This window comes from Sinocyclocheilus grahami, unplaced genomic scaffold (genome assembly GCF_001515645.1).
Source record: "Sinocyclocheilus grahami isolate Dianchi unplaced genomic scaffold, SAMN03320097.WGS_v1.1 scaffold566.1, whole genome shotgun sequence".
In the NCBI taxonomy this organism is placed as follows: Eukaryota; Metazoa; Chordata; class Actinopteri; order Cypriniformes; family Cyprinidae; genus Sinocyclocheilus; species Sinocyclocheilus grahami.
The window spans coordinates 768892-783081 of record NW_015505745.1 but is presented as its reverse complement, the minus strand read 5'-3'; the positions used below and the strand labels follow the sequence as shown (position 1 = coordinate 783081).

Here is a 14190-nt window from a genome sequence, read left to right as displayed (position 1 = left end):
GTTTGTTTGTCTGTTTCTCGTTAATGTGTACCACTGCCGTTTGCTTTGAATTGGTTGGACCCCACAGGACAAATTAGTTTGAAGCTTTAATCAGCCAGCAAATCCATTTATTATCTTTTTTTTCAGCTGTTCAGTAGCCATTTTATCTGATATAAAATTATAAAGGGATATAAATATATTTTACGGCACTTGTCTGTAACGGTCCTAAAATTCGGATTTGTTTACTTTGGTTTTCTCAGTGTAATCCAAGATGGCAGTATACGAAATCTTGCTGTGTTTTCTGCCATTTTATATGAGATATTATACTGCTTGGTGTCGTAGCACAACTCTATTCATGGCCTTTAATGGTACTGGCACAAGCCCACTCACTTTCCAAAGATATTTCAGAAGCACTTTATTATTAAGATTAATTCCTCATTTGTTGTGCTTGAGGGAAGCAATAGATTTGTCCAGTGGCGTTGTAAGCATTGTCGTTCAAAAGCATTAAATCAAAAGCATTAAAGCGCTTATGTATAAATATAAATCAAAATATATAGGCTAGTCCAATGCAGAATAAGTGTGCTTTCAATTTTTGAACACACAAGTGCACAAACATGCACAAATACACACACATTCATTCTTCCCCACTGTATGTCACTCTGTATTATCTGCAGGCTGACACACAGTGGGCGAGTGTGTTCTGTGCATTTAGATCCTCGGGAGAGGAGAGGCGAGAGAAAGACAATAAGGATGGCAGGGCAGTTGAAGACTCACACACTTCTTAGTAAGGCTGTGACACACTTAGTGCGTTTGTCTAAAAAAAGGTCCATTTCCGCTTTATTCACAAATATCACCGCCCACCACATCTGCAGCTGAAATTCCACTGTTCCCCCATATCACCTCATCCTCACAAATAAAAGGTCTGCTTCTATTTCAGCCATCACGACTTGATTTAAAGAGGCTGATAAAAGGAAGTGAGAGAGCGCCTTGGATTAATTAATTCTGAACCGTGAAAAATCTGCAAATGTGCTCAGAAAATTGCTTCCCCCGCCATAAGGGATTGTTTCAAGAGGAGGCGTTTGCTTCTTCGTCCCCCACCTGCAGCTGTCAAAACCCCCTCGCCTTTAAACGCTACTGTCCTGTTTGAATGGAGCCGTCTCTGGTTTATTCCACCAGCAATCACTCCTCTCATTCTTCAAGTAGTGATTTGGGAGAGGGCCCTGACCTTGGCCCAGTCTTATCACTAATTAAACCTCATCTAATCCTGCTGCGGGAGCCAGCGGCACCTGCTTCTCTGGCTGACTGGGAGGGGATGCATGCGTAAATAGCAACTGGACTCAGTTCCAGCTTCCCAACTCATCCATCACTGTGCTCCCCAGCTAATCACAGCATATGATCTGTAGCCTAAGGCTTGGTGCGTACACCAAGATTTCGAGATGTGATGTTTGTGATTTCGAGCTGTGCGTTATTCAGGCATCACCGGGAAAGCTGTAGCTCTACGGCAGCTGTGTTTTTCTGTATCTGTGGATGAAGGAAAGCTGTCTGCTTTTGCTGCATATGGGTGAATTCTTGTATCATAGTCCATTGCTGGCTGTCACTTCTGTTTGTTTGCATTTGATTCTTTGACAACCAGCAATCCCCAAGACAGCTGTCGTGACTCCACATGAAGAGCTTCTTCAAAGCAACTTATGTGTGCTCTTCAGTGATGGAACCAATACCTGTGAGAACAAACAAAGCTTCAAGACTTGCCTACTCTAGACATTATAATGTATTTAACATGTAAATGTTAACGTCTTAACGGTATGCATGACTAATACCCTGTAAGTCATTGGATCTTCCCCAAGTGGTGCACTTGATGTTGACTTGTAATCTTGTAGCTTGTGTTCGAGCCCATCTGTAATATCCCATGTCCTGTTTGTTATTTTATAAATCAGAAGGGTTTGGTTGAACTGTGTTGAGATTCAGAGTAAACTGAGCATGAAAACTGATTTTAGATCAATCAAAATTCAATCCAAGACTCTAAAGCACTTTTGCTCAGTTTTATTGTTGGCATTTACGGTTTTTAATTTTTTTAGGACAGTAATTAAAGAAGCATTAATATTTAAGATGCATGTACAGTAGTGTCTTGGGTAGGTATTAACTGATCTTTGTTCAAGGATGTATTGTATCAACAGTTTTAAAAGCTTCTCATTTGGAGTTTAATAAGCGTGTGAATGCCTATCCAGGTGCTTAACAGTAATGTGATTATGCACAATATATTGTAAATGATTTTGTAAGAAAGGGATTGCTAATAACATTAATGTATTGAATTATCTTCCCTGTGTACGTGTGTGTCATTAATTCTACACCCAAGACTCTTCTTTATATAGATTGTGATTTTATTTTTTTATTTTCATTCACAAGAGCAGCATTCACTCTTTTCCTTGTCCAACTCTCACTTTTTTCCTCGTCTACTCTGAAACCTTTTCTCTGAGAATGTAGACTCTACAATACTGGTCAAAATGTTGTTTTTGACTCCAAAACTAATTTCAAGCATGTAAGTGTAAGGTTTTTAAAATCATGATTATAAGAAAAGCTATAGATATACTCCCCTTGTGCTGTCATAATGCCAAACTATTTCAGTCAAAGGTCTGAACTTCTGTCTTTGTGTGATTCAAAAGCTGGAGCCAAATAAAAGCATGACATAATGAGTACTGTAGTGTCTTCCTGGATGCGTAAAATTATGTCCTAAATGATGAACTCTGTGTTTATGTACTATAGGTGATGCAGGTGGTGAAGGAACAGATCACTCGTGCTCTCACGATCAAGCCTAACTCTCTGGATCAGTTTAAAAGTCGTCTGCAAAATCTGAGCTACACCGAGATCCTCAAATTGCGCCAATCCGAGAGAATGAACCAGGAGGATTTCCAATCCCGGCCCATCCTGTGAGTCACTGGAAACTCTTCAATTATTTGAAGCACTCATTTCCCACAATCAGACTCACCCAGTTTTGGTCCATGTGTACTGCACCTGTGTCCCACTCATGATTGAAAACAAGCCTTTAAATGCAATTTCCACTGAAATTGCAATGGCAATAACGGCAGTGAAGATGACACCAGTTCATAACTCATTAAACTAAGAGGAGTCTCCATTAAATATATTACCCACTGCATTACAGTAGTCATTTGAGCTGTAATGTACAATCTCAAAGAACATTCTGTAACATCCATATGTAACAGTCAAATGGAAATGTCCGTGTTGTTACTTCCAGAGCTTGTTAAACAACCATGTGTGAACTGAAATGTTGGAAATATCGTTCATGATAACATGTTTACCCACTGCATTACAGTAGTCATTTGAGCTGTAATGTACAATCTCAAAGAACATTCTGTAACATCCATATGTAACAGTCAAATGGAAATGTCCGTGTTACTTCCAGAGCTTGTTAAACAACCATGTGTGAACTGAAATGTTGGAAATATCGTTCATGATAACATGTTCTATCTATGTGAACATTGTTCAGTCTATTCACTATAACAGGAATATTAATTTGTCAGCTTGGTTTTTGACTGAATACACAAGGTTCTCACACTTTTTGACCAATGATTTTTCCATTCGTTTTTTTTACAGTATTCACAGGTATTTTTTAAAATAATGTTGAACTCACAAAGATCAGTTTTTGTAATCTATGACAAATTTAAATGTTAAAAAAACCTATATAAACAAAAATAAAAACCAGATAAGCCAATTTGTTTTCACAGAATGTGAACAAAATATTTTCTCATGAATTACTTAATACCTAAATGACATTAGAGAGGCCTTTAAATGCTAATTAATATAGCATAATTCTGTTTTAGATTTAAAGCAGCACAGTAAATTTGGCAGTAGCATTAGCAAAACCACAAGATAAAAGGACGTTTGTCTGGCTCTTCCTGACTTTTAGTACAAAAAAATGTCTAAAGACCAAGTCTGTATGTGACTTTATAAATTATGTTTTTGAGTCTTTCTTTGTGTTAACTGCCAGTAAACTGGTGCACTTTAAACAGCATTTGTGTGATCCTCTGCTGTTTCTCCAGGGAGCTTAGGGAGAAAATCCAGCCAGAGATCATGGAGTTGATCAAACAGCAACGCCTCAATCGTTTGTGTGAGGGCACCTGTTTCAGGAAGATCAGCAGCCGAAGGAGACAGGGTAAGAAACACACACACTAAACATGAGGGTGAGGAAGTAATTTTTTTTTTTTAACCATTTTTATTCCATAAAGATTCCAAGTAGTTTTTGGAACGAAAGATTCAAAGCTGCCTCTTTCTTGTTAATCCAAGTTTCTGTCCTAACCAGCAGCTATGAACAACACTACATTTTGTCTATTGCTTGATTTCTGTTTCTGCATGTCAATAGCCCTGGCCACACAGAAAATGCATTGAGATTCTGCACCTGTATCAGGGCTTGAAATTGCGACTGTTTTGGTCGCATACTGTATGCTCCCGAAATGTAATCTATGCGACCCCAAAATATATTTGGGAGCATTTGTGCGAGTGTAGATAATTGTTGTGGTGCAACCTGTCTTCATTTCTCTGCTAATCGTTCGCGAATTACTACACCGTATGTGCCTGCTGTGAGCCAATACAGTGACCGCTCCACCATTCTATTCCGACGTTACATAACCAATTAACCACTGCTGGAGCTGATTCTCGTTCTCGAGTCAAGAACCGGTTGCATCGGTTTTCGGATCACCAGTATGCTGAACTGAGAACCGTTTCTTTCGGACACGTCCGATTTGAGAACCGATGAGCTGATGATACTGCGCATGTGTGATTCAGTGTGAAGTTACCGAACAGATTGCCTACTATGACAAAGAAAAGAAAAAACTGTAGCAGGCAGAAGCTCACTGATTAATATGCGTGAAATAGAGAAAGAAAATCCTAAATATTGAATTGGTAGTGGGGGTTTAATGAATTTAGTGTATTTCTAAGGGTAACTGACTGTCTTGACTGGGAAAAGTTTAAATGACATTTTCTTCTCATCTTGCCTCTGTATATTGCTTAAATAAAGAACAAAGCAGTGGCTGCTTTGTTTACAGCGGTAACCAAGGAAATGCTCTATTGCTGCTGTTCAGTAAGCGCCACCTGCTGTCTGAGAATGAATCTGCATTTTCATTTAGACTGTCTGGATCATGATTCAAATGCTGTGGTTGTCTCTAATTTTAAATGGCTACAGATACAGATTGTAATAGACCAAATAAACGTCTTGTTCGGTTTCATTTTTATTGTCTCTCGCTTTAAAAAAATAAATATTAAAAAAATCTGCTATCAGAATCCGCTTACTCGCTTCTAAAACATTAGCAATCGGAATGAAAGATCGATGCATCACTAACAAGAAATGCCGGGCCAAGTGTGTGGCAAAGAATTCAGGATCAGGTTAAATTGTTTAAGCTTTTAATCATCAGGATGTTGCCAGCCCTTCCGCTCAATTGGCAGTTGTGATGCTCCTTAATATTCAGTGGGTGCTTCTAAATTTTTGTTGGTGCTCCCAACTTCTTGAAGTTGAGAGTACCAGTTCTACCAAGTAAAAAAGTTAATTTCGATCCCTGTGTATACCATTAAACTTTGTCAAGACTGAGAGAGATTCATTGTGGTAGTAGAGAAACATAGAATATTGCATGATAAATCCCTCAAGGTTCTCTAGGGAGAACCCTAAAAAGGATGCTGTTTGGTGAACCAGCATAGAAATGAATGAAAATACGATGTGTTTTCTTAGCATGCAAACAATCTGAATTTTTCCTCATTGTTCTGAACATGTTTCTGTGATGTAACAGCATTTTCATCTTCAGTTTCTTCTTAAAATATGCTTGTTGCTTGAATTGTGTCTGGTTAATACACAGTTTTCCTCTTCAAAATGAATGCACTTTCAGCTGAACTGTTTTAAACACATCAGCTCTGTGTGAGTATTTAGTTTACTGGAGCCTAGCATAGCTTTCTTGTGCTCATCTTAAGTTTGTGAACCGAATGGGGTTATTCAGTTGTGGCTTTTATTGGTGACCTCTACTGGGCTGGTTCTCATTCACAGACAGAACTTTGGAATTATAGGAATTTACCAAGATCTTTATTGGTCAAATTTTTTTTCAATTGCATTTCAGTAATCTCATAGTATAGTAAAGTAATATTAAAATGTCTCATACGATATCTTTAATCTTACTTCAACACACTCTGAAATTTATACGTCCTGTGTATATTTTTATGAGTGCTATTATTAAACCGACAGCATGATTTAACAAGCCTTATTCGTTGCTGAGAGAGCAGAAGTATGGAGCCAATTTCAAACAAGCGTTGAGTGGTGGGAATGATAAAGCTTACGCCGCAGATTGGAGAGTTGAAAGATCGTCTAATGTAATATCGCTTTTTACACAGGCTGGCTGAAGAGTAGGGCTGTATGCTGAGCTCAGAGAGAGGCTTTATCGGTTAGCATGGATAATTTAACACTCTTCACACTTCTACAGGATTAGATGATTCTGAGACTAGACACCTTGTCTGTCTCTTGCTCTCTGTCTGCCTGCCTCCCTTATTCTTCCTTTCTCTCTCTCTTAGGGTCCCCACTTTCTCACTAAATCTCTCATTCTTGCTTTCGCTCTCTTTTTTTTATTCATTTGAGATTTTGTTTCATTGCCTTTATTTTCTAAACATTTTTGCTCACAATCAACTATTCTATTATCTGCCAAAGGTTGGTGGAACCCTCTCATAATTTGACTGACGTAACGTAACGTGTGCATTATACATATGATAAATCATTATTTGCCAGTGGATTCTGTGGCTCATGTTGCCAATTAGATTAAATTAAGGTTGGGAATGTTTGGATGTTGAAATTTTGTGCTTCCAAACTCAAAGTATTCCAGTTATGCTGCATTCCAGGAATCTCATAATTCCATTTGGTTTTTCAAATGGAATGGCGCTTGACCTTGAGCATTATAACGGTGGTTATTATCGAGTAGGAGGGGAGAAATTCCAAATTCCAAGTTGTCTAGAATGTAGGATTGGATAATTATGGTGGCTTTGTGCGGTTGGTGCTTCCTGTGGGGAACCTCATTCAACAATCAATCAAATATAGAACCTATATCTTAACCTATATCTCCAGTAACAAGGAATGCCTAGAAGTAGCCAAGAGTTCAGTGACTCATTCTTGTCAGTGTGTATGTCCCATATGAAATAGCATTGAATATGTACCTTTGCCCATGTCCACATGTTTGTGGTATCCTGCAGTATTGTATATCAGGATTTTCATAGCAGAGATAGAGGTTCTGTTTTTCATCAACTGTTATAGTAACCTTTGTGATAAAGTCATTACTTGTCAGTCAAGTCTGAATTCCATTTCAATAGCTTACTCCATGACATTCAGATATGTTCTGCTCTTTAATACAATCTTTACAATGAGGTTCCCCACAGGAAGCACCAACCACATGAAGCCACCACAATTCAGGTATCTTTAATCCCAAGATAACCCAATGTTAGAAGATTTCTTTTGTCCGCGCACAACTAACCTTTTCAGCAAGCTTTTAAGGATTGCTCTTAGACGACAGAATGAAGTGCACCTGTGGCTTTTGACTGACAGGTGCTACATTGACATTTGTATTCCCTATTGTCCCCCCAAAGCAGAGCTCTCTCCTCATGGTGTACAAAATGAGCAGTCCGGTTCCTACCGTCAATTTTAAGTATCGCAGAGGTTGCCTGAGACTGAGTTTTCAGAATAATGTTAAAATGTAATCCTCCTCTGCGGTTAATTCTCTAAAACGTTTTAGATTTTTGTTCTCTTTTTTTTTTAGACCGCGAACGATCCTGCTTCTGGAAAGCCACCTACCTTAAGAATCTAGCTCCAACCCTGGCTAAAAACATCTGAACTAGCTAATCAAGGTCTTCAGAATTCAGAATTACAGGTTTAGATTTGGAGCAGACTGCAGGGATTAAAGTTATGTCGCTACGACGGATTTCTGTCAGTTCACAAAGACAGTCACTTGCTTCATTGCTGAATGATTCAACCATTCGAATAAATCAATTGAATGAATGATTCAGTGATAAAATCAGTGATTTGCCGCCACCTGCTGGTGGATTTAGTTTCAAGACCGCGAACGATCCTGCTTCTGGAAAGCCACCTACCTTAAGAATCTAGCTCCAACCCTGGCTAAAAACATCTGAACTAGCTAATCAAGGTCTTCAGAATTCAGAATTACAGGTTTAGATTTGGAGCAGACTGCAGGGATTAAAGTTATGTCGCTACGACGGATTTCCGTCAGTTCACAAAGACAGTCACTTGCTTCATTGCTGAATGATTCAACCATTCGAATGAATCAATTGAATGAATGATTCAGTGATAAAATCAGTGATTTGCCGCCACCTGCTGGTGGATTTAGTTTCATTTTTAGCACATCATTTCAGTTATTTGAATCATATTTCTGTATTCAAAATGTTATATTTAAAACATTAAACTCCTCTCATGAATTTATTAATTTAATTGCACTCATGCCACCTCTGAGCCTCATTAAACGTCTGAAAATGTACCTACAAGCCACTTTTGTGTTCTTCTGTGCCACCTCTTAATACTAATTTCATATGATTGGTAACTTATGTCTTATTCTACATATTGTTTTAGATAGAAATTTTAAAAAGATTATAAACATAAATTTTTTTAATTTGACATTGATGAAAATTATGCTATTATAAAGGTAAAAAGAAAATACTCCTGTAAATCCCTTTAAGGAGTCAAATATCACCTCATATTAGGAAGGCAAATTTTTGATCAGAATTTTTGATTATTGATCAGAAGGTGCTCCTAAATTGTTAAATGAGGAGGACAAGCGCTCCTAATTACAAGAAGAAAAAAACTGCTCTTAAACTGGGTGTGTGACAGGTATGACTGAGGAATGGGGTTTGGTCAAAGAAAATTTTTCAGACAAAATATATATATTTTTTTGCTTTAACCCCTGCAATATAATAAGAAGTAGAATAAGACAAATAAGTTACCAATCATATGAAATTAGTATTAATAAATTAATTTGTACTACAGAGGTGGCACAGAAGAACACAAAAGTGGCTCGTTTAATGAGGCTCAGAGGTGGCATGAGTGCAATTAATTAATGTGGAGATTAATGTTTTAAGTATAACATTTTGAATACAGAAATATGATTTAAATAACTGAAATTATACGCTAGAAATGTAACAAATTCCGCCAGCAGGTGGCGGCAAGTCACTGATTTTATCACGGAATCATTCATTCAATTGATTCGTTCGAACAGCTGAATCATTCAGAAATCTTTATGAACTGACGGAAATCCGTCGTAGCGACGGAACTTTAATCCCTGAGACTGGAGCTAAACTCTGAGAGATTTAGTTAAATTGTTTTTTCCTTGCTCATGACCCTGCTTCCAGTGTTCATCTTAAGGTTATTGAGATTTTAAGTTCTTAGTCCTAGATTCAGGTTTAGGTGCATGCATGATAGCTGAGGGAAGGGCACCGGAGCACTAGTATTCATCAGGCTTCTCTTAAATAAAAATGACTTATTTCCTCATCCACATTTTTCCTTCTGTCTCTTGACTTGTGCATGTCATCAATTACATGCTGTTGGCTGCAGTATCTGCTGGTTGTGCATCGCACATTCGTAGTGGTGGCTAAACAGCCTATTGAGCTGAAGGTACAGCAATTGTGCAGTGATCAAGCTGTTTACTGCACACTCCTTATCTCTTTGGGTGTGCATATGCCTGAAGTGCCACCCTGCAGGACACTCTTTCATCCCACAATGTTTTTTATTCTGCCAAACTGCTGTTCTCAGTAATTAGGAGTTGGATTCAGGCACTAGGGTCGAGTGCCAGCCATGGCCTTCTAGTCGATATGTGAGCAGTCTTGGCAGTGATTATCTCTTAAATAAAAATGACTTATTTCCTTATCCACATTGTTCCTTCTGTCTCTTGACTTGTGCATGTCATCAATTACATGCTGTTGGCTGCAGTATCTGCTGGTTGTTCATCGCACATTCGTAGTGGTGGCTAAACAGCCTATTGAGCTGAAGGTACAGCAATTGTGCAGTGATCAAGCTGTTTACTGCACACTCCTTATCTCTTTGGGTGTGCATATGCCTGAAGTGCCACCCTGCAGGACACTCTTTCATCCCACAATGTTTTTTATTCTGCCAAACTGCTGTTCTCAGTAATTAGGAGTTGGATTCAGGCACTAGGGTCGAGTGCCAGCCATGGCCTTCTAGTCGATATGTGAGCAGTCTTGGCAGTGATTACTTGTGTCTGCTTTCGTTGGGGCACAGGAAGTGTCAGGAGGAGATTGGGAGACAATTTGCCAGTCATGGCTTTGCCCAATACACAAGTAAAAGCCAAAGAAAATTAAGTATTGTACTAGATTGAAAAATAACATGTTAGCATTACATTGTGGAAGACTGACCCACTGTTATGCTTCTTTACAGACAAGTTCTGGTACTGTCGACTGTCGCCCAATCATAAAGTTCTCCACTATGGGGATCTGGAGGAGAGCCCTCAGGGAGAGGTACCCCATGATTCCCTACAGGACAAACGTGAGTACAGCCTGAATACTGACCACGATATAGTGGCTTCACTTTATAAAGATGGGCTTAAGATGGCCACACCCTGTCTTATTCATTATTCTTTGTTCCCTGTGGCAGTTCCTGTGGCTGATATCAAAGCTGTTGTCACTGGTAAAGACTGTCCACATATGAAGGAAAAGGGAGCTCTGAAGCAGAACAAGGTGTGTGCTTGATGACAGAGAGCAAAAAATGCTCTTGAATATCAAAAGATCAAATTTTCCTTTGATGCACCGGTGTGTGGCTTGGTGACAAAGGATGCATTAGTTATGCCTTGTAGCTCTGTGAGTAATGATCATCAGCTCACTTCAGTTTCAAAGTCACCCATTCTTCTTCCCACAGAACAAAGCAGGCAATGTCAAATTTATGCCACAACTGTAAAAAACAAAAGACTCCCTGTTGACAATATTGATTAAACTTGAAGACAGCATATCAAGTAAAACTGGAACTTTCTGGCACAGCCAAAAGGTTGTTGGATCCCCCTAGTCCTGATGACACGGACTCTAAAAAAATTATCTGCATCAATATTGTTTTTGTCCTTTAAGCAAGATTTATCTTAATAGGAATTTGACTTGGAAAATCATTCTTCCCACAGAACAAAGCAGGCAATGTCAAATTTATGCCACAACTGTAAAAAACAAAAGACTCCCTGTTGACAATATTGATTAAACTTGAAGACAGCATATCAAGTAAAACTGGAACTTTCTGGCACAGCCAAAAGGTTATTGGATCCCCCTAGTCCTGATGACACGGACTCTAAAAAAATTATCTGCATCAATATTGTTTTTGTCCTTTAAGCAAGATTTATCTTAATAGGAATTTGACTTGGAAAATCACTTGCTTCATCAACTGCTGAAGAAGAGATTGTTCTGTTTCTATTCTCTCGATTGTCTGTAATCTCATCTCTGCATGGAATAGCAGGAAGATGCTGTGGGCAGAATGTGAGGGGTCAGAAATGTTTGTCTGCTCTCATTTTGGATGTGATGTAGCTCTCATCCTACATTTACTAAATGTAAATGTCATCCAATGATCCTTTAAGCCATTCGGCTGATCCAATTTCATCCTGTTTTTTTTAAGTTTTTTTTTTAGGTTAGTTGACCCAAAGAAGACAATTAGAATTGATGTGAGGGCTGATTCTGTGAAGGCTGAGAAGCACCAGTAATGCCTCAGCGTTTGCCACAAAAGTACATCCTTTTCTGTGCTTTTGTTATCATCTTATTTACCATCCTAGACAGGTCTCTTGAGAGGTCAGGTGGTCTGAAAAGTGCTGATAAGATCTGGGTATAGACATTTCAAATGTGCCACAGAGGATTAGTTTGTTGGCCAGTTGAACCAAATGTCATCCAATGATCCTTTAAGCCATTCGGCTGATCCAATTTCATCCTGTTTTTTTAAAGTTTTTTTTTAGGTTAGTTGACCCAAAGAAGACAATTAGAATTGATGTGAGGGCTGATTCTGTGAAGGCTGAGAAGCACCAGTAATGCCTCAGCGTTTGCCACAAAAGTACATCCTTTTCTGTGCTTTTGTTATCATCTTATTTACCATCCTAGACAGGTCTCTTGAGAGGTCAGGTGGTCTGAAAAGTGCTGATAAGATCTGGGTATAGACATTTCAAATGTGCCACAGAGGATTAGTTTGTTGGCCAGTTGAACCTCCTCTTACTTGAATTGGTAATTTGCATCTCCATGGATTTGTAATTGCCAAATGCACTAGATACCCTTTCTGACAGCTACCCCAAAAACATCATGTATTTTCCATGTTGAGTCAATGAGATTGAAGTATTTTGTTACTTCAAGCTTTGATGCACTTCCGGTGCTGATCATCCTACTGCTGTCTCTTGGTGCCTGGCAGGAGAGGCCTGTATACATACACACACACACCAGATTGGACCATCTGCTGTTGTAATATGTTCGCAGAAGATCTGCAAAAAGTCACGCAATAGGAGGCACACAAACACAGCAGCCCCATTAGCATTTGACAGACGATGTCAATTCTCTTTCCTTCTTTAGGAGGTGCTGGAGCTGGCTTTCTCTGTCCTCTATGAATCTGACGAGTATCTAAACTTCATTGCCCCTGACAAGCATGAGGTGAGCAAATGCCAACCGCTAGCTACAAAGTTGTAGCTGTTGTCCCTCTTTGGTGTGATTTGGACTTTGTGCATGCTGTGGTTTAATGTCATGTTTTCTGGACAATTTTCAGTACTGCGTGTGGACAGATGGGCTGAATGCACTGCTGGGGAAGGAGATGACCAGTGAGTTCACTCGCTCAGACATGGACACTCTTCTCAACATGGAGATGAAGCTCCGCCTCTTGGACCTGGAGAACATCCAAATCCCTGAAGTTCCTCCCCCAATCCCCAAAGAGCCAAGCAATTATGACTTTGTTTATGACTGCAACTAATTCCCTTTCACTGGACTGACTGATTTTTCCTAAATGCATACTGGAAGAAGGACTTTTACAAAAAGTTAAAGAAAAGAAAAAACGGAAATTTCTTTCATGCTAAAACTTGGCTCTCTAGTGCGCCTCATCACAATGGATTTGCTGAACTTAATGGACTTGGCTTGCACGGCCTATGAACCATCTGGTCTGGTTGAAGAACCACCACAAACTGGTCCTCAGGTCCTAAACCATTCTAGTCCTGTCGCAGTCATTTCCAGACATCTCTTCGAACGGTTACATTCCTTAAACAGCCCACCTGCTCTGGCTTAAAAATGGTTGTGTCAAGAGTTTTTGTCCCATCATAATTTCTGTCTGTTCAGAGTGGGATGCTCCCTGTAGAGTGTGCAAAATGTCTAGGGGATTGTGGCATGTAGCACTCACTGTAGGATGTTTCTCACTCCAACAAGCGGCAGCTATATTGCTAGCAAAGTCCCAAGTTTGTTCTTAATGATTTCTCCCAAGTATCCCATTCATGCCTCTTATACTTGTAGACTGTTAAATTAAATAGGCAGCTTCATGCAAGAGGTTGCCTCTTTTGTCTTAAACCATACCTGCTTTGTGCACACATTATCATTGTCTGACTGTAACGCAGGCATGTAGATATAGCTCTTTCCTTCACTTGACATCAACTAGACTCATGGCAGACTGCTGTAACATTCCAGAGCAATATTGAGCTTCTGTTTTTGTAAGCTGGTATAAACTTTCGTGATATTCGTGATTGCTGCCAAGTAGTCAGTATTATACATTGAGTGTTTAAGGAATTTTATTTTCAGGGCCGTCAAATTTAATTTGAACTTTCATGATTAATTTAATTTAAGATTGTGGGTATTATGATTTTTTTTTACCCCTCATGTTTGTTATAGTTTAAGAACGCAACATCCTGCTGTTTGCATTAAAGATGGATTCCAATTCAGTTTTTAGTTTCAGCATTTCTTTATCATGTCATCTTTACATTACCTAATAATCTTTTGGTGTCCAGTCCTGCTCCAAAACACCTGCCTGGAAGTTTCTACTTATCTTGAAGACCTTGATTAGCTGGTTTAAGTATGTTTGGAGCTAAACTCTGCTGGAAGCTCTTTCATCAACATTTGACTGAAAAAACAAAACAAAAAAAACAACTTTGCTTTTTTTTTTAAAGCTTTTTTTAATTAGTACTTGTACTAATCTGTACAATGTCTGAAACATTATAATTACGAGCACTCCCT

General features: G+C 38.9%; 1 protein-coding gene across 6 annotated transcripts in view; it reads left to right on the top strand.

Annotated features, from left to right (window-relative positions):
• Nucleotides 1-13898, top strand: part of LOC107556397 (engulfment and cell motility protein 1) — a 103205-nt gene extending 89307 nt beyond the window's left edge. For all 6 annotated transcript variants that reach the window (XM_016239508.1, XM_016239505.1, XM_016239506.1 and 3 more), the window contains 6 exons: nucleotides 2740-2903; nucleotides 4035-4147; nucleotides 10412-10519; nucleotides 10628-10710; nucleotides 12556-12633; nucleotides 12746-13898. In XM_016239508.1, coding sequence (XP_016094994.1) covers nucleotides 2740-2903; nucleotides 4035-4147; nucleotides 10412-10519; nucleotides 10628-10710; nucleotides 12556-12633; nucleotides 12746-12946 — 747 coding nt within the window. In that variant the 3' untranslated portion in view covers nucleotides 12947-13898. The remainder of the gene's footprint in view (nucleotides 1-2739; nucleotides 2904-4034; nucleotides 4148-10411; nucleotides 10520-10627; nucleotides 10711-12555; nucleotides 12634-12745) is intronic.
• Nucleotides 13899-14190: the final 292 nt, after the last annotated feature.